Raw genomic sequence first — 17279 nt, 5'->3', positions numbered from 1 at the left:
CACTCGCGTGTATACAAGGCGTTCAGGCATAGCGGACTCTACGCGGACATACCGACTCGTTTCCCTCGGAAACGAACGTATAGACGGGGAAAACCCGCCTCACGCCCGTCCGGGATCCAAGCCGATTTTGGATTAACATTTAACCTTGCTTATTCAAATCGCATCATGGTCCCCCGAGAACGGAGGTTATCATCCGAGGGCTTAGCGATGAGAAAGGAGAGCCATCAAAAATAACAAGCTCCAGAAGGCAAGTCCTCGCGATTCTTCGCACAGTTGACGGGAGTAATAATAACGAATAACGCAGCCCATAGCCTTTTCGGGATAGTAAAAACCGTATTTCTCGGACGGATCAGTTTCGTACGTGCTAGGATATGAACGTCTAGATGGCATCTAGATGGGTTCGTTGTGGCTCCAACGCACGTGCTGGGCATCGTGGAGGTCCATCATGCAATACGGACTAAACTCAAATAGAACAGAAGCACCAGGTTTCGTACATGGCTGCTTCAATCCCTTGAGGATTGCTAATGGTTGCTTACAATGACTCCATCTTCATGATGCACTGCAGTGCTTCCGGAAGGTATGCCTTCAGGTCGAGGCGCCGGCGAGGTGAGGCGAAACAGACTGTATTGCACGGAGGTTCAGATTTGAGCTGCTAGAATCACTCAAATCTTTTCATCACACAGCATGAAATCAAGAAGAAAAAATCAAGGGCATCTTCTTTTATTTCTAGCGCCTTCAGCCACCGGTCGTCCGCGGGTCAAACACAGTATCGTACGTATGAAAATCTATGAAACAGACGTACATAGCGACTTTCTCGTCATTGTATTCGTATTGCAGAAACATAACACGGACATTACGGAAAAGAGTTCGATCGTCGACAAATGGAAAGAGGGAAAGGTATAAGTTATGTAACTGTTCCGGTTCCTGTATGTACTGCTAGTGACGAATCACCAAGGAGATTCAACTATGTACTATGGACTGTACTATCCAATTGGGAATGGCAGTGGCGAACGCAAGGATATGGTAAGCAGGGAAGATCTTGGGCAACTGGCTGAATGGTCATGGGATAGGGAATAAAAATCATGTGCAATGGGTAAATACAAACTTTTGATCGTCAAACGATAAACGCGATGATTCCGTCATGAGCATGAGAAATGTGTTGCTGGGAGAAGAGATGGAGAAGGTTAAAAGGGGAAAGAAAAAATGTGAATACAAATACAGTGTTCCTATGTGCAATCATGACGGATGAAGACATTATTATTCGTAGACCATGATCATCGGCGTTGACGAAGTCCTCTGAATAAGGGAAGGAAGTATATGCAAGAAAAATGGTAGAAAGGAAGACTGGATCTGGGTAAGAATCATTGGAAGGTTCCACTTGCTTCATGCCAGCAGTGCAGCACAATGACATCGCAAATATCCCATGATGAGACCATCGCTATCTCGCAATATCCGCTTCCGACCCCAGTCGGACGAACTCTCCTTAACTGTTCCTCGGGCACAGGGAGAAGAAGCCCAATGTAGGGCGAGCGCTCGGCGTTCCGTATCAGCTGCGAATAGTGAACCCTAAGAACCACCTCAAGCCCTTCCCATCCGGTCAACAAAAATAATACGATATCAGATCCCGCCCACCAAATCAGACATCCGCATCCAGAGAAACTGAGTAAAAAACGAAAAGAATCCGCAGGAATCACGCCCAACACATGGTCCACCCAAGATCTTCCACTGAAAAAGAAGCACACCCCGTGGGTCGGCAACTTGCGCATGTGGAATCACACCTTCGTGCGAATCTTGCGGCTGCACGCCACGCGCGCTGCAAACTCGAAGCATGCGCCTACAAGTAGTAACGCGCCGCCAAAGAATTGTGCCCAAAGATACCTAAAGTCGCCAGCACCCCCGCCAGTTGCATGCGGCGACTTCTGCGATCGTAAAGACAGCAACGCGCCGGCTATAGGAGGTCCGGCAAGAATACCTAGAAGCACGATTGTGTGAGTATTCGCATTCTTATGAGGTACAAGGAAGCGTCATAGCGAGAGCTCTCACCAGGTGCCATAGCGGCCATGAACATTCCTGTACGGGTGCCGATCTGTGATTGGTCTTTGGTGATTTGAGCAACGCAGGAGGAGGCTATTGAGAGGTAAGAGGCGCTGGCTGCGCCAAATCTACAAATAGCTATTGTCAGGGGCCAATCAAATGGTAGGTACGGGAGTACGTACAGAATGGCAAATATGATGGTTTCTGGTATACGCATAGAAGTTGTCCATATTGCGAAGACCGCGAGGGTTTGCAACCCAGCTATAGGTACCACAGTGTTGAAGCGACCTAACTGCACGAATCAAGCGGCTCGCTGTCAGCAATGACTCTCGCGGAAATGTTCGATAACGTACACGATCCGCAATATAACCACTGAAGATTCTACCGACCATACCCGCGGCATTCATGATGGCAATGGAATAGAAAGCGAGACTGGCACTGGACCCGCGGCTCAGCATGAACAGCTCAATGTACCAAAATGGCGTGAAAATCGCTGAATAAAAAAAGAGAAAAAAATACACGGTATCAGCGACTCCACCGATCGACAATGAACTTGAAAAGACTAGTTTCTCACCGAATGCAGAGAAGAAACCTCCTAGACAGTGGAGTAGAAACTTGATTTCCTTTAGTGCACCGAAATCAAATATTTTTTTATTCTTGGATGGGGGGAGCCGTTCCTTGATGAACGGGATACTGATGGCCTGAGCCACAAACATGAAAAGTGCCATGGCCCGGACCGACCAGGCAAAGCCAATGCTGTCAAACAGTCTTGAGAGCATAATGGGGAAGATGATTCCACCCAGCGACGAGCCGGCAACGACAATGCCGACTACAGCGGCCCGTTTGGCTCGGAACCAGTGGGCAGGGATGACGAGCTGTAGAAATGACCATTCAGTTCTATGTTGGGTACGGTGAGAAGTTGCTAAAATCGAGAGACTCACGAGAGGATAGAATCTAGGCAATGATGGACGTAAGACAATTAGGGTAATGGCTCTCGTATACACGAAGAACGAGCGAATAAGCGTACTGGAGAGCAACTCCGAGGCCCATCCCAATAGCCTGCGACAAGAATATTTGATAATAGGTTTTCGAAAGTGAGAGCATGCAGGCACTGAAAGTTGACAATAAACATCCGGCAGTGAGAAGACCCTAAGTAGTTCTCAGATGAATTTGCAGAGGGCTGAGGTGACTGCCAAAAACATACTCTTGCACCGTACACGTCAAGTACTCTGCCCAGGAATAGACCAGAAATATACAAAAGTGTGACTTGGACACTTCCGATCCAAGAGATATCCGACGCTGTTCGGTCACTAAGCTGGTCAGTCGCATAGTGACCTTGGAAGACGCCAAACGAATTTACTTGACCTGTGGCCGGAGGCGCTCGTTAGCAATACGTAGGGAAATGTCGGAATAAAGGAATAATGAATTATCCTACTGACCGAAAGCGGTCAAGGAGATCAACGTGCATCCGGCGATGTTGCCCCATGCCTTCCATCCTCCGTCCGGGAACGTTAATTGTGGTACAGTGTCAGGGACTTCTTCAGTCCGCTGAACGGCCTCTTCATCCTCCACTTTTTCGCGAGGCTGCTCGTCACCGAACCGCTCTTCGCCTTTGCTTCGTTCTCTGCTTAATCGCTGAAGAGAAAATATTAATATTAATCAATTTCTGCGTGAAATCAAAATCTTCTCACCTCTCCGTCATAGGCGAAGGAATGAGACGAGTCAGAGGCTGGTGAGTCCCCGCTATGGAACTTGGCGCGCTTTGTCGACATTTCAAGATCGTCAAAGGAGGTGGTCCTGCTTGTGCTACTGGAGCTAGCCATTGAGTTGTCTAACGAAACCAGCAAAGGAAGGGGAGCAGAAATTAGGCGCCACGAAGTCCGATATTTAAAGAGGGGAGAGAATAGGCGAGCTAGGAAGAAGCAACCGGGATAGCGATGAGAGAAGACTGAATTAAGGGACTTGTGAAGTACGCTTTCTGTGCAGCGTGTCCGCTCGCTAAGAAAGAAGGGCGAGAGTTCTCGTGTACAACGGCCGGAATCTGAGAATGCAGGAGGAGACAAGCGGTGCGGTATGTTTTCAGACGGCGTTCGGCAGTGGGAGTCAGAGAGGCTGACGAGAGAATGCGAGGGTATAACAGAGCGTGCTCGGGTTCGGAGGCGTTCTCATGAGGCCTGGAGTATTAAGCCCGCGGTAAATTAGTTTTGTTGGAATATTTTAAATGGCGAAGATGGAGAAGGACAAACCGAAACAGACCGCGCTTTTTGGGCGCATATAGCAACGTTCCGAGCCTCGGCCGTCCGCGGTTCACATACGCCCTGATAGCATATCAGGTTTTGCCAGGAATAGCAGGCAGGCAGCATGACCGAAGTCGCCTCGAGGGCGCCGCTACCCCCCAATTCTCCTAATCAGCCCACGACCTGATTCGAACCAATGGTTGCGAAGAATTCTCGGCAAGATACCGCACCTCCCGTTCATTTCTCTTCTTCCCGAAGTTAATATTCAGTGCGGTCGTGGAAATAACCACTTCTTCCACACTGCTACCCGGAACTTTGTTGCTGAGATGGATCAGATTATTTTTTTGCTGCGGCGAGGATCATGACAAGGCTGAAGAAGGCAGGTGAGACCACCGAAGGATCGGGCATCTCTACAGCGTCAACATCTCAGACGGCGCGACCAGGGCAACAACCAGACTGTCTTCAGTCCCCACATGCATATCTTGGCTTGTGAGAAGCAGGCTGTGGGAGAGAGTCTGACAGAGCAGACTGTCCTGGCCTGGCAAAAACAGAGTTTGCCTCCGGTGGGTTGTTGTTTGAGTTACAGTAAGGTTACGACAACGATCGTCGTTGTCGTTCATATTAGGAAGGTGTTCCCTCCCATTGCTGTCCTCAGATCTGCGTCTGTCTTCGACGTCCTGCCCCAACGCAGAAAACGTCGTCGCAGCTCAGCACTTTGCTTCAACGATGCGCACAGACGCGCTACGGAGCATCGGCACGTCCTTCGTATTCATTATACGAAACCAGCATAAGGGTAAGTATAGTCAATCAAGCTTTTGCGTGTTTGATAGGTGGCGAGATCAACTTACGACAGCCGCCACTATTTAATAAATCCGATCTAGATATTCTCCTCCTTTTCTGCCGCCGCGGCATGGGTATACCACCATATGAAGAGCGGTTAGATCGAATTGGATGGTCCCGGTGATCATGAAATGCATCTTGGACGAGATGATTCATCTCCTCGGCTAGCGGTCAATTCAGCGGTGCTGCAAGCCGCATTTGATCATGCCAGCTTGATAGAGGCGCCCACAATTGCACGTATAAGCGTTTCATGGCAGCCGGAATGTCAAAAAATAGACGTCTTGATATATTCGATGAATTGCTTTCCTCCTACCGCCTCGGGTCGAAGTAGCAATTTCGTTTTTCATACCCGAGGATCGCAAAACACCATGGTCATCCGCACATATAATACGTATACCATCAGACCAATTGCTCAGCTATTCCGCATATCAACAATCGTCGTGCTCAGCGCGGACTTGCGGCGGACTCCCCAGATCCTCCATGACCGCTCTTTATCCGCTCAATATAGAACACGATTTGGCTTATTTGTCGTGCCGAACAGGATTTCCCTCAGAAATCGGATATGAACCCTTCTCTGCATGCATTGGTAACGGATCCTGACTTATTTGCCATAACCGAGTGGAGCGGGGTATACGCGTGCAAAAATTGCTCGCTATCGCAACGAACAACTGGGATAGCGAACAGCGGAGAGCTGGATGATCGGTGATGACTTCTATGTTCCATGGAGCCGTTGTTCACTTCCATGCATCGATGCCCGAGGTACACAGATTACCGAAAAGGCCGGGTCACTCGGGAGGAAAAAAAACAAGCAAAACCTGATGATGGGAGTGACTGAAATACACCACCTGCTTCGTTGTATACCTTTCCCAACGTTACTGTACATGGGCCATGCAGCACAGCAGCGCCAGCGGCGGTAAATTAATCACGTTTATCATCGGATGGTAGGTCGCTCCGGATGATCGAAGCGCCGCATCACATGGATGACGAGACAACGTTTTGTTTGCACAGGTCACAGATGCTGAACTTCCTCGAGTGAGGGAGGAAAAGAGGCTGATCCTAATTAGTGAGGAAGACATGCTTAGAAGGGAGGTAGTGAGTCTGTTACTCTTCTCTTCCATTCGTGTTTGCGATTGCTCATTGTGCTTCGTTAATATACATTTGCCAGAACTGTATAGCCATGTGCCAACTGTCTAAATAGACAACTACTCTGTCTATTCAATTTCCATTCTCTCAAGTCATCCTGACTCGAGAAAGTCAATCGATACCACCTTAAGATGCCAGCTGAAGCCGAGACTACTCTGCGCCATGAACCAGGCATTCCAAACTCCCCATCAAATCTTTCTGGTTTTCGAGGCTGAGCTCCCAATTCGCGAAAAAGCTTTCTAGAACGCCACATGCACAGTCAACTCGCCCGCGATCACTTTGGATAAACTTCAACGGGATGGAAGTGGATAAAGAGACGCGCTCATAGCAGTTTAGGGAGCCTTTTCTCATTCAAGCTTGTTCTTCACTTTGCCTCGTTTACGGGTGGCAAAAGCCAGGAGGCGGCGTCGCAACGTGCTTGTATAACGGCCGGTCTTGGTCCGCATCCTTCCGTGTTTCCTTATTCATGTCGTTATCCTCACGCGGTCGTTATGTCGGAAAGTGGCTCATCTATGTTTACGGTCATTTACGGTCTATTCATTTCGCAATCCGATCATCACCTTTCTCAAGAAAGCCCATCCGCGTGTGCATTATCAGACATACACTTTCTGCCGTCGAGATTGGTTCACCTACCACTTGGACTTTTGGGTCTATTCCAGGAGCCTGGTGGGGTTCTACGTGACTTGAAGAATAAGAAGGCGAGGCAAGGGAATTCGTTCGGCAAGTCAACCAGACAAACTAACAGATTACGACCACGGCATGCGGGACGAGCCGAATATGTGAAACTACGAACTATGGACCTGTGGACGGGTGAACTATGCTGTCGCGACGAGTCGAATCCATATTCCGTGCCTTCGAACTCGGACTCTTTCTTCTATGCGTCTGGATCAGTTCATCTGTGTTCTCTCCTGACTGGTATTCGTGCCTTTTTACAAATAGGGATACGACGTGCGGCGTCCCCGCGTCGCACTTGTGGTATTCGAGATGTACAACCCAAAGCCGCCCTGTTGACGCGTTTCTTTCGTGATTGACTACTTCGATTGTATGTCAAGTGATTGGATTCATGGTGCTCATGATCCTCTGCAGACCATTCCTGGATATTGCAAAGTCTTCGAACGAGTATGGAAGAACGTTCGGCAACATACGTATATTTTTGAACAAAGACGTTCTGCTCTGGTCACAAGACTCGGCCTGTGCTCACTTTAATCGGCCTTTGGCAATTCTGGTTCTATATTGGCCAAAGACTGTTACTTTGTTAGCATACACTGGGCGATCCACCGCATTTTCTCTGCGCGGCTCCAATTGGTTACGAACACTAACACCTCACTCATGTTATCTTCTATTATTAGTGGTTTGTCTTCTTAATCGGCATGCCATACCTAACGGAAACATGTAGCATACAAATAGGCTACATCAGAAGCGAAAGTGATCATGGAATAATCGTAAGGGAGGGAAAGCGGAGCACACGCAGGACGCCACAAGGAAGAAGAAGAGGGGTTGGAGAGACTGAAGAAGGTTGGATTCGGATGCACTTGTGCCCTGTGTTGCGACCATACCTCGACCTGACCTACGGTGGTGTACGTATATGTGGAGTGTCGCGGTGCCGTGTGACATTCTTCGCACCTTCGTCTTCCATTTGTACACCTACCCTCACCAGCAACTCTGTGGCTTGGCTGTGAGTCTGTGACGGTATGTGAGACTCAGAGAAGCCAGACTGTCGCATCCGCACTTGGACGTGGGGTCGTTACTACATTGCTAGTTTTACAACGTGGGTCTTGACAGTCTCACATTCTAACAGCTGAGTATATTTAAACTGCCATACAGTCGGCAACCGCCTTTTTACGCATACAAAATGACCTCGCACTGGTCTGAAAATACTGAACACATGTACGGGATAAACCGAATATGAAGGATATAAATACACTTTAATCCGGGAGTACTAATCCACCGAGCACCGATATTGGTGTGAGTATGCGTCGAGTTGACTTGACCTGGCCCAGCCCAGCTCAGGAGAGAGAAGAGGAGGAGCTAAGGGCCTGGGAAGACAAGTTAAGTTTATCATATTCTTGAACATCATTCGCCGAAGAGAAGTCAGAACGACGCCACAAAGATGCATAGTGAGTCCCTTGCACAGGTCAAGCCTGGTAACTGACGCAAACGAACACTTTTAATCCTGCAGATGCCTAGGTTTGATCGGCGAATATATTGAAATCAATTTAAGTGGCGATCGTTGGTACGTATTTTGGGGAAATAAGAGAATATTCCCACTGTCGCGTACATGATGGCAGATTCAGAGATGCTGTCGTTCAATAATAGACTCTGTATTGGAGCTGTACTTCGCTTTCATGCCCGTTGAGCCCGCAGCTCGCACACTTCTTATTTGTTCTCGCGAGAACAAGGTCGGAACCTGGCACATTGACGTATGTTAACAGCAGACTCGATCACTTGAACCACGTCACTGCGACTCAGTATAATTCTCGATCATCCAAAGCCTCGACTGGTCTAAGCTTCGATCGCCAAGAGCCTCGATCATCTAAAGTCTCGATCACTTAATCCTAATCCCATTTTTCTTTAGAATATGCCACAGCTCCCCTTGAATATCATAGGCTAACTCATCTACAGGGAGAGCATCCAATCGGTTCTTTGGCCGATACTGTTTCAGGCCGTTTCATTTACTTGGATCTATGACACATCCTGGCTTCGGTGTGTTATCAAGTGTGAAAACATCGGGAAGTGACTTGGGACAGATTCCTGGAAATTACCCTTGCTGTAGGGTCTCTGGTACCGGATCTAAAACTGTGCTTCGATGTACACCTGCGATATTGCTATTGCTTCAAAACTCGGGTTGACTATTGGGTAATACTAGCACTCCTCTGAATCTGTCCACATTTGTCATTTGAACAGGGGTCCCGCCTTATCTTGCTGTAGTCTTTGCTATTCTCGGGAGGTACGTCCTTTGCAAGAACAAACCTTTCCCCATATAACCAAATTCAAAATAACGTTGCAAATCTGAATTGTATCCGGGCTGTTTTCCACGAATTCGTATCTGCCATTGGTTGGACTGATCGTTTCTATTGGACTGGTTGACTTAAGCAAGTAAACTCTTATCAGCCTGACAGCATCGCATTTAACGATCGATGTTTACGATCAATAGCAAAAATAACCATGTGATGTTTTGTGGCGGGTGCAAAAATGTTGAATTGCAGCGCTATTTTTTCCTCAATCTTTTTTCTCACAGACAAGATGCAATGAACGGAAGTTATTTTTGTCTTTCAAGCTATTTAATCCCATCGTCTCCTGAGGTCAGTTGATTAAATATTACCCACACATTAGTCTGCTAACATATGGCATCTTCGCTAAAGCCGACGGGTCCCACACACTCTCCTAAGTCAGGAAGGTCAAGGAACCGCAAGGGTACAAGAGATGCACCTGCCGTTAAGACCAATGGAGGGAAAAGGGTATCGGCTGTGCAGGGAAGACCAAGCAGCGAAGCCCATAAAGCAAAGAACCAGCAGAATCTCCCAACTGTAAACAATAAGCACCATGAGCGCACGGAGTCGCGAACCGGTTCATCGCATAGCATAAAGCAGGAAATGGACCTTGTTCAGAAATCTCTTAGTAATCTGCAAGTATCTCAAGTGACACTGATTGAAGGAAATGTTGCTAGAGTATGGGGAGCGCCAAGTAAATCGTATGTCTTCGGGAAGAAGATTGGAACAGGTTGCTTTGGAAACGTCTATGTGCGTTCGTACAAATTTATATTCCATATCCTCTGATTAATTTTTTTGCTGTCTCTTTCGTCAACCCATGCTTCAATAATAATAATAGCTATGTAGGGTTCAAGATGGAACAGCATACGCTGTGAAAGCAATGGAACCCACACGGAAGGAAAGCACTAAGGCCAGGCAAGAGTTTGAAGCAGAACTTCTAGCAAACTTCAAGGCAGACCCAAAATGTCCCAAATCTATTGTGAGTCGAGAACAAAAAACTCTTTCTAACCTTATAGTCTAGCACCGTGAAACTAGAAAGTCTAATGTTCCCACCATGACGTATTTAGGTGAAATTTATTGAATCATTTGAGTATTCTGGGACTCCGTTTAATGACCACAAGAAATTATGCCTTGCTTTTGAATATCTTGAAGGTCCTGATATCGGGGATGTCCTATACGACAATGGTCCCTTAAAGGACTTGACTCGGATCAAATCTATCGTAAAGTGAGTGAAAGATCGCTATATGTTCCCATTAACTTATAAATCCACGGCAAATGTCTTGCGTCAAGACAAGTTTTGACTGGACTCGTTTACTTGAACAATAAAAGAATCGTACATAGGGATATCAAGTCAGTGACTATTGTTCTACTTCCACCCACCTTACAAATAATCTAAATTGAGCACTATTCTCAAGACCAGAGAACATTGTGTTAGTGTACACAAGCCAGAGTAGCTCGCTCGTAAAAATTGTAGACTTTGGTCTGTGAGTGGATCTGTAATTATTTTATTATTATTAGTGAGACATGGATGGAATGACGTCGAATAAATTTACTATGTAGCTCGACAAAAGATCCTACAGTTATTACCGGTTTTCCTTATGGACCCGTTTTGTACTTTCCTCCCGAACTTCTGGGCGAAAATAGGGTAGCGACTTGTAAGGTGGACACCTGGGCTCTTGGGTATGTTCCTTTGTTTCCTCAGACGTGGTCTTTACAGGTAGTATTAAATGTGCTCCTTTTATTGTTCTAAAACCGTAAATTAAGTGTAATGCTCTGGGAGATGCTCCACGGATTAGATACTTTTCCGATTCAGTTGTGGGGACCCGCTCAGGCTGAGCTTGAAGTTCAAAATCGACGAGGGTATAGTAATTCTCTCCTTAATTGCGTTTTTTTTCTAATTTATTGTAATTACCTGGCAAGGTTGAGAAGAGAAGAAGAGCGAAAGAGATTTAAGGAAGAAGTAGATAGGGAGGCACAGTTGCTCATGAATGAAAGGAACAGGACAGAGTTTGCTAAGAAACTTACATTCAACACAGACGAGTGGATTAAGAATGCTGAAGGCAAGTTGGAATTTGTATAACGTTGACTTTCTATGTTTAGTGATTGCATAATATTTTTAGCAATATCCTTAGCAGAAAGCCTACTAAAGAAAAATTATAGAGAAAGAATCTCAGCAAGGAATGCACTTGAGAATCCGGTTTGTCCTGCATTGTTCATAATCATGATTCAATTAACTCAATATACTCTGTCTTAATGTTTCCAGTGGCTCAAGGGATAAGAGCTTTAGTATACTACATAAATTGAAGAATATTTTACAAATTTTTATACCTTGTATTCTAGATTTCTATAATACAGGTATGTGGCAAAAGTGTTTGTCTTTCCTCAAAAGGTAAGGCCATTTGTAAGTGATTAGTAGAAATTAGAGGTAGATCAAAGCTTTGCAACGTGTGATCTGCATGTTGTAAAGCACAAAAAAAATAAAGAATTTTGCTCAATTTAAACAAAATGGCTTGTATTCAACTCAGCTCACCCAAAAAAAATCAACTCATTGGTGCTATACGTCTTGGAGCAAAAATCTGTCATGCTGCTGCAGTTCTGAAGATCCCCCATACTACTGCTCAATCAATATGGAAGAAATGGAAGGAAACTAAGTCTACCTCTAACAAACCACATTCTGGACGTCCAAAACTCCTTGATGGAATCATACACAAGCTTCTCATTCATTTGGCTACTACTCACAGGTTCATGCCTCTTAAAAACCTTGCAAACCACATGGGAATCAGTAGGGAAACAGTTAGGAGGGAGTTGGTAAAGGATGGTTATCACAGAAGACAAGTTAGGAGATGTTTACAGAGAAATGCAATTCAGGAGGCAAGAAGACTTATTTGGGCAGGACACCATCATCACTGGAGGGTTCAGGAGTGGGATAATGTGGTTTTTTCTGATGAATCCTACCTTTGTGTGGATAGAAACATTGGAAATGTTTGGGTGACTAGAAAACCACATGAAGTTTATGAAAGATCATGCATTCTTGAAAAGCCATACCAGAATCCAGTTAGGATAATGGTTTGAGGATGTATTGCTCATAACTTCAAAGGTCCTCTTGTTATTCTTGATTATCCTGGAGGGAGAGGAGGAGGAATGACTGTACAAAGGTACAAGGAGCAAGTTTTACTACCTGTCCTTATTCCAATCTTCAATTGGCTTCGAATCGAACGTCCTGGCCTCTTATTCCAACAGGATAATGCTAGATGCCACACAGCCTGAGTTACAAAGCAATGCTTGCAGGAGAACAATATTCCTCAAATTGATCATCCACCCATTTCATCTAATGTCAATCCTATTAAACCAGTCTGGTTTGATTGGAAGAACATTTTTCGAGGTCAACAAAGGACACCAACATCTAAGGAGGAATTGAAGGAAATGGCTAGGGAAGCTTGGGATAATCTTACATTGGATCAAATTAATAAACAGATTGAATCCATGCCAAAGAGGGTTGATACAGTTGTTATTGCTTGTGGAGGAAACACTGGTTACTAAAGTCATTATTTTTCTTTTTTTTCTTTCTAAACAAGCTATAGACAGCTATAATTTTAATTAATGTATTCAAGTTTTAAGTATATACTTTACAAAAATTAATGTTTATGTTTTTTTGTGGGTATATTGTGTTCACACAAGTCAGAGACGCGAGACGAAGGTTTGACGCGTCTCCGACAGCTCAAATAGGTAACACAAATCGATTAATAATGTACCTACCTATTGAGGAAAGACGAACACTTTTGCCACACACCTGTATGTCAACAATTGCTCTAATTGATTACAGGTTATTCTAGCAATACAAATATGATTATATTATATTATACTTTACAAGACATTTCAGTGTTTCACTAATTCAGATATTAATAAACTTATTAACAATATATTTTTCAGACAAGGATAAACTACATTAGTATCCAGCAAGGAGTATCACGATCCAATGATTTTCAAACCTGACCACTTCCTCAGTACTGATGGTCGCGCACCCGAGATAAACCCTCACCAGTTTGCCTTTGGTTTCGGTCGTCGTGTCTGTCCTGGCCGTGAGCTGGCTGATGCGTTGCTGTTTCTCACGCACGATTGGACAGAGCCTCTCTGTGTCACGGTTTAGCATAACTAAGGTGTTCGAAGATGGAAGGGAAGTTGAGCCAGTTGTCGCTTTCACCCCGGGTATTCTCAGTTACCCTGTTGAGTATAAAACGCGCGTAAGGCCGTACAGTACGAAGGCGGAAGCACTGATTCGTGCTGTCCAGGAGGAACATCCTTTTCAGCCAGGGGACGCACAGCTTCTCGCCAGTATCAAAGTCCAATCTTCCACCTGTTTCCATCATGTCTTTCCGTAGAACAGACAAGAGTTACTAAAGAAAAGTAGAGAAATGAAAGACTCTGGATGCTGTTACCCCTGGGACAAGCAGAGCTGAAGACAAGGAGCTATGAAGTGTATGAGTACAAAAGAGCAACCCGATGCGATATTGTGCAGGCCAGCGAAAGGACACCTGCATGTTTGTTACATTTCGGTCCGTGAGCTGTAGCACAAACGATTTTAGAATTTCCAGTGGTTAGGTTAAACCCAGGCGGCGGCTTGGGGCCATGTAAGCTGTATTCAAGAAGTGAGTGGTGAGAATCTTTGATTAATTTAAATGCTAAGTCATCAAGCACCACAGTCAATGTAATAATTTTAAGGTAACATAAACCTCCCACATATCGAATCTAGTTCACAAATCACCTCTTATTTGCGCGGCGTCATCTTCTGAGCCACCCGCATTTTTCGTTGTCTTTCCTCAGCCGCCATCTGTGCCTCCACCATTCGTCTTTTATACCACTCTACCAGGTGACGCAGAGTGCCTCTCATTGTCGGCAACGGTGTCTTCGGAATTGGTGGTAGCGGTGGAAGAGATACAGCCTTACGTACAGCTGGGATGCGTAGGACAAGTGTTTGTGCGCTGATAAACGCTATTGAGGTGATAAGATGAAGATTTAGACCCTATCGGAGCAGATATTAATTTCTTTCGTTGTATGATTATTTGAGACTTGAGAACGTACGGCTGGTAAGTTGGCTAAAATAGGGATGGAGATAGCCGTGAGTAATCGGAATCCATTCACAATATGCGGTGCGGAAGGAGTTCCGACAGCCATCATGTCACGTCGGCTGAGCTAAGGTGAACAAAGTCAAGAGCTAGTTAGCAATTGTCTAGATAGCACAGAGTTTGGTTTAGTTTCGCACCGATAATTGTAAATTGGCGAAAAAGAAGTTGACAAGAGGTAGGATGTAAAACGGGTCCGTAGCCGTCAAGTCTGTAATCCAATTAAATCCGCCAACTTTGAGCTGCTCAACAGGTGCATTGCACATCCTCCGTAATCCAAGGAAGAAACCAAATTGCACTATTATTTGCGTCATTGCGGTAAAAACAGAAGAAAGAGGGTTCACATCCGCCGTGCGGAGGAGTTGCATGTTTTGTTGCATTGCTGCCTGAGCTGCAAAGGTGTCTCCTGCTACCTTAGCCTTGTTCGCGCGATCGCGCAGCTCGGTGAGTTGAGGCTGTAACGGTGCAAGCCGTCCTTGCATACGGTTGCTCTTGATTATAAATGGGACTAGCATGGCTCGTGCACCGACTGTAGTTATGACAATGGCGCCCCACCAGGGTATGCCTGTTGAGACCTGCACCACCTCAAGTAGCCAAGGGAAAAAGCCTGCTGGTGTCCAGCTGACGAGACCCAAAGCAGCCATATCACCATATTGTGTTGGTATAGGATGTGATGCTAAAGTAGTAGCCACATTCGACACAGAATCTGAGATAGTATCGGGTATACTGGCGTTGAGAGACGAAGAAACGTCCGGGATCGCAGCATCGCTAGGAGCTTGTGACACAGCCCCCGTCACTGGGGCAGATTCTTCTACCGCTGGCTGTGAGGGCGTTTGTGCTTCAGGCGGTGGTGCTGACGAAGGCCGAAAATCAACACCCAGTATTCGTTACACGTGCAATAATTGACTCACGAGAAGGCAGTATCTCTGTCTTCGGCGTTCGTCCAAACGGATTCCAAGAAAAACTCCGAGAAGTTCCAAATGGCAGTAATAAGGGATTAGAGTGGGGTAATGGTCTACATCGCTGAGAGTATTTTAGATATTTGCAACAAAGCAGTCAGATAACTCACCTGGAGCCGTGTCACCGAGCGTGCAGGAAGGAACGCGCCTCTGTTGAATAATTATGATGTGTTCATGTGGTACGTAAGTTTCATCACATACCGACAGCTTGCATGCCGTGCAGGTCGAACCAGACAGGCGACCACCGACGCATTCATTGTGCTTGTAATGAAGCACAAGTAAGCGCACTGTGCAGCGTTCGAGACGAAAAATCCAGCACACACAGCACGTGATTAATTTAGCGTCGATCATTCCCTAATACGGTCAATGTGGACTTGACTTGTAACCAAACTCGCCTTTTGCTCTCTCACTGTGTCTGAATAACAACGAAGCATCTCTGATCATATGCCAAGAAAGCTCCAATTTTACTCTCCGAACATCCTTACACCCTTATTCATACAGCCCCTTAAACTGAGCGAGTTCACCATCAGACGGGCAGGAGACGGAGCAAGTCCTCAATTCATCTAAGAACTCCTAGACGAACAGGTTAAAACCCGCAGCGTACCTCTCTTCGAATCCACATAACTCAGATACAAGATGGCTCCTTCAGACAACCAGAAAGTGTCCTTCTACGGGTATACTCCTGTTCCTAGAGATCCGGATGTGCTTTTCAAGGATCATCCCACTGCTTCTGGAACAAGCCCCAAACAAGACCCTTTCAAATTTGAGGACATCCCTATCCCAGACTCGCTTCTAGTGCAGAAAGTCAAAGAGTTTGTAAAGGCATGTCTCATTACTATTTTTAAATTCATTCTGTTACTCAAAGATATGTATACTGTGTCAATCAGTCAAAGCTCAATGAACAGACATACAATCATAGTAACCGTGTCTACATTTACGGTACGCTACTTTTTCTTTCGATATGCATAAAGCACGCAAGGAAGTCATGCTAATTCTGTTTTCAAGGCACTGCCCTAGTCAAGACACACTTCCCCGATTGGTCATACGACTCCGAGACGTACTACCTCACCTGTCTTCTGCACGATATCGGTACAGCAGATGCATTCCTTGCGACTACAAAAATGTCTTTCGAATTCAAGGGCGCGATCGTCGCGCGAGAGCTCCTCCTCGCGAATGGCGGCGTCGAAGATCAGGCGGATGGTGTATGCGAAGCTATCATACGCCACCAAGATATTTTCGTCAAGGGGTTTGTCCATTTGTTAACTCACTTTGAGAATCCTTGCATTTGGATTACTGATACGCTTGTTTATGTATGTTTAGTGGGAACATCACAATGATCGGGCAGATCATACAACTTGCTACTATTCTTGGTGAGTGTTTAGCTCCTAGTCCCGAGAAAGTATGTTAATGCCCACAACTTAGACAACGTTGGACTGTACGTCTTCTCCATCCTCTTTCTAATCAAACTATTTAATTTTTCCCCTAATGTTCCTTCATTTTCTCCGACGTCTCCATTCAATCTAACTCATCTTTTCCGCTTCTAGCCGTGCAAACCTGATCCACCCAGACCTAATCGCAACAACCTGCGCCGCCTTCCCACGCAAAGGCTGGTCCAACTGCTTCTCACGCACAATCGAGAAAGAACTCACACTCAAACCATGGTGTCACACTTCGACGTTCGAAATACCCAATTGGGTCGAAGGTGTTCAGAGTAACTTTGCAACAGACGTTCGTGGGAACAGCGTCATGGCGAAATATGATTGATTTTTTTTGTGACTGTGGGATGTGGGCTACGGGACTGGGTACAATGGAATCAATGATTATTGACGAGTGGAAATAACGGTGAAATGCGCAATACTCGAGGAGGAGCGGGTGAATAATGTAGCATTAACAATGTTGATTTTGGAGATAAATTCATACTGTGATTATTCCTTCCGTAAAACCTGTATTCGAACC

The 17279-nt window shown here is 45.7% G+C and overlaps 5 protein-coding genes across 5 annotated transcripts; 3 read left to right on the top strand and 2 right to left on the bottom strand.

Moving 5' to 3' along the window:
- Positions 1 to 1182: 1182 nt before the first annotated feature.
- Positions 1183 to 4051, bottom strand: FOMMEDRAFT_120307 (MFS general substrate transporter). The gene is made up of 10 exons (XM_007264744.1): positions 3726 to 4051; positions 3474 to 3669; positions 3239 to 3399; positions 3062 to 3183; positions 2976 to 2988; positions 2609 to 2909; positions 2388 to 2527; positions 2217 to 2326; positions 2044 to 2162; positions 1183 to 1972 (listed from the first exon to the last, which is right to left on the bottom strand). Exons 1-10 carry the CDS (start codon positions 3855 to 3857, stop codon positions 1773 to 1775), a joined length of 1494 nt encoding a protein of 497 aa, XP_007264806.1. The 5' UTR covers positions 3858 to 4051; the 3' UTR covers positions 1183 to 1772.
- A 1758-nt stretch (positions 4052 to 5809) lies between these two features.
- FOMMEDRAFT_166726 (uncharacterized protein) lies at positions 5810 to 7285 on the top strand (the record flags this gene model as incomplete). Its single annotated transcript, XM_007264743.1, has 3 exons — positions 5810 to 6052; positions 6120 to 6203; positions 6277 to 7285. Exon 3 carries the CDS (start codon positions 6746 to 6748, stop codon positions 7283 to 7285), a length of 540 nt encoding a protein of 179 aa, XP_007264805.1. The 5' UTR covers positions 5810 to 6052; positions 6120 to 6203; positions 6277 to 6745.
- Positions 7286 to 8364: 1079 nt separating this feature from the next.
- On the top strand, positions 8365 to 11324 carry FOMMEDRAFT_27281 (kinase-like protein; the record flags this gene model as incomplete). Its single annotated transcript, XM_007264742.1, has 13 exons — positions 8365 to 8371; positions 8476 to 8487; positions 8571 to 8674; positions 8861 to 8957; positions 9183 to 9201; positions 9493 to 9556; positions 9617 to 9994; positions 10083 to 10223; positions 10312 to 10469; positions 10660 to 10728; positions 10805 to 10924; positions 11009 to 11104; positions 11165 to 11324. 13 exons carry the CDS (start codon positions 8365 to 8367, stop codon positions 11322 to 11324), a joined length of 1425 nt encoding a protein of 474 aa, XP_007264804.1.
- Positions 11325 to 13909: 2585 nt separating this feature from the next.
- On the bottom strand, positions 13910 to 15580 carry FOMMEDRAFT_166725 (uncharacterized protein; the record flags this gene model as incomplete). Its single annotated transcript, XM_007264741.1, has 6 exons — positions 13910 to 14264; positions 14324 to 14434; positions 14505 to 15217; positions 15276 to 15387; positions 15434 to 15473; positions 15525 to 15580. 6 exons carry the CDS (start codon positions 15578 to 15580, stop codon positions 14010 to 14012), a joined length of 1287 nt encoding a protein of 428 aa, XP_007264803.1. The 3' UTR covers positions 13910 to 14009.
- Positions 15581 to 15774: 194 nt separating this feature from the next.
- FOMMEDRAFT_105250 (cyanamide hydratase) lies at positions 15775 to 17260 on the top strand. Its single transcript, XM_007264740.1, has 6 exons — positions 15775 to 16145; positions 16211 to 16262; positions 16329 to 16569; positions 16644 to 16693; positions 16746 to 16758; positions 16868 to 17260. The coding sequence occupies exons 1-6, from the start codon at positions 15960 to 15962 to the stop codon at positions 17085 to 17087; spliced, it is 762 nt and encodes a 253-aa protein (XP_007264802.1). The 5' UTR covers positions 15775 to 15959; the 3' UTR covers positions 17088 to 17260.
- The last annotated feature ends 19 nt before the right edge of the window (positions 17261 to 17279 follow it).

The sequence above is a fragment of the Fomitiporia mediterranea genome, assembly GCF_000271605.1.
Source record: "Fomitiporia mediterranea MF3/22 unplaced genomic scaffold FOMMEscaffold_4, whole genome shotgun sequence".
NCBI lineage: Eukaryota > Fungi > Basidiomycota > Agaricomycetes > Hymenochaetales > Hymenochaetaceae > Fomitiporia > Fomitiporia mediterranea.
The sequence above is the reverse complement of the archived record's forward strand: the minus strand, read 5'-3'. Positions and strand labels throughout refer to the sequence as shown.

What these genes read in the sequence shown, in the direction of transcription:
- FOMMEDRAFT_120307 (XM_007264744.1), bottom strand. Translation starts at nt 3,857, where the DNA reads ATGGCTAGCTCCAGTAGCACAAGCAGGACCACCTCCTTTGACGATCTT. An exon ending in TTGACGTGTACGGTGCAAGA is followed by an intron (nt 3,184 to 3,238) that starts GTATGTTTTTGG and finishes AGAACTACTTAG; the next exon opens with GGTCTTCTCACTGCCGGATG. An exon ending in CATGGCCGCTATGGCACCTG is followed by an intron (nt 1,973 to 2,043) that starts GTGAGAGCTCTC and finishes TCGTGCTTCTAG; the next exon opens with GTATTCTTGCCGGACCTCCT.
- FOMMEDRAFT_105250 (XM_007264740.1), top strand. Translation starts at nt 15,960, where the DNA reads ATGGCTCCTTCAGACAACCAGAAAGTGTCCTTCTACGGGTATACTCCT. An exon ending in AAGTCAAAGAGTTTGTAAAG is followed by an intron (nt 16,146 to 16,210) that starts GCATGTCTCATT and finishes TGTGTCAATCAG; the next exon opens with TCAAAGCTCAATGAACAGAC. An exon ending in CAAGATATTTTCGTCAAGGG is followed by an intron (nt 16,570 to 16,643) that starts GTTTGTCCATTT and finishes ATGTATGTTTAG; the next exon opens with TGGGAACATCACAATGATCG.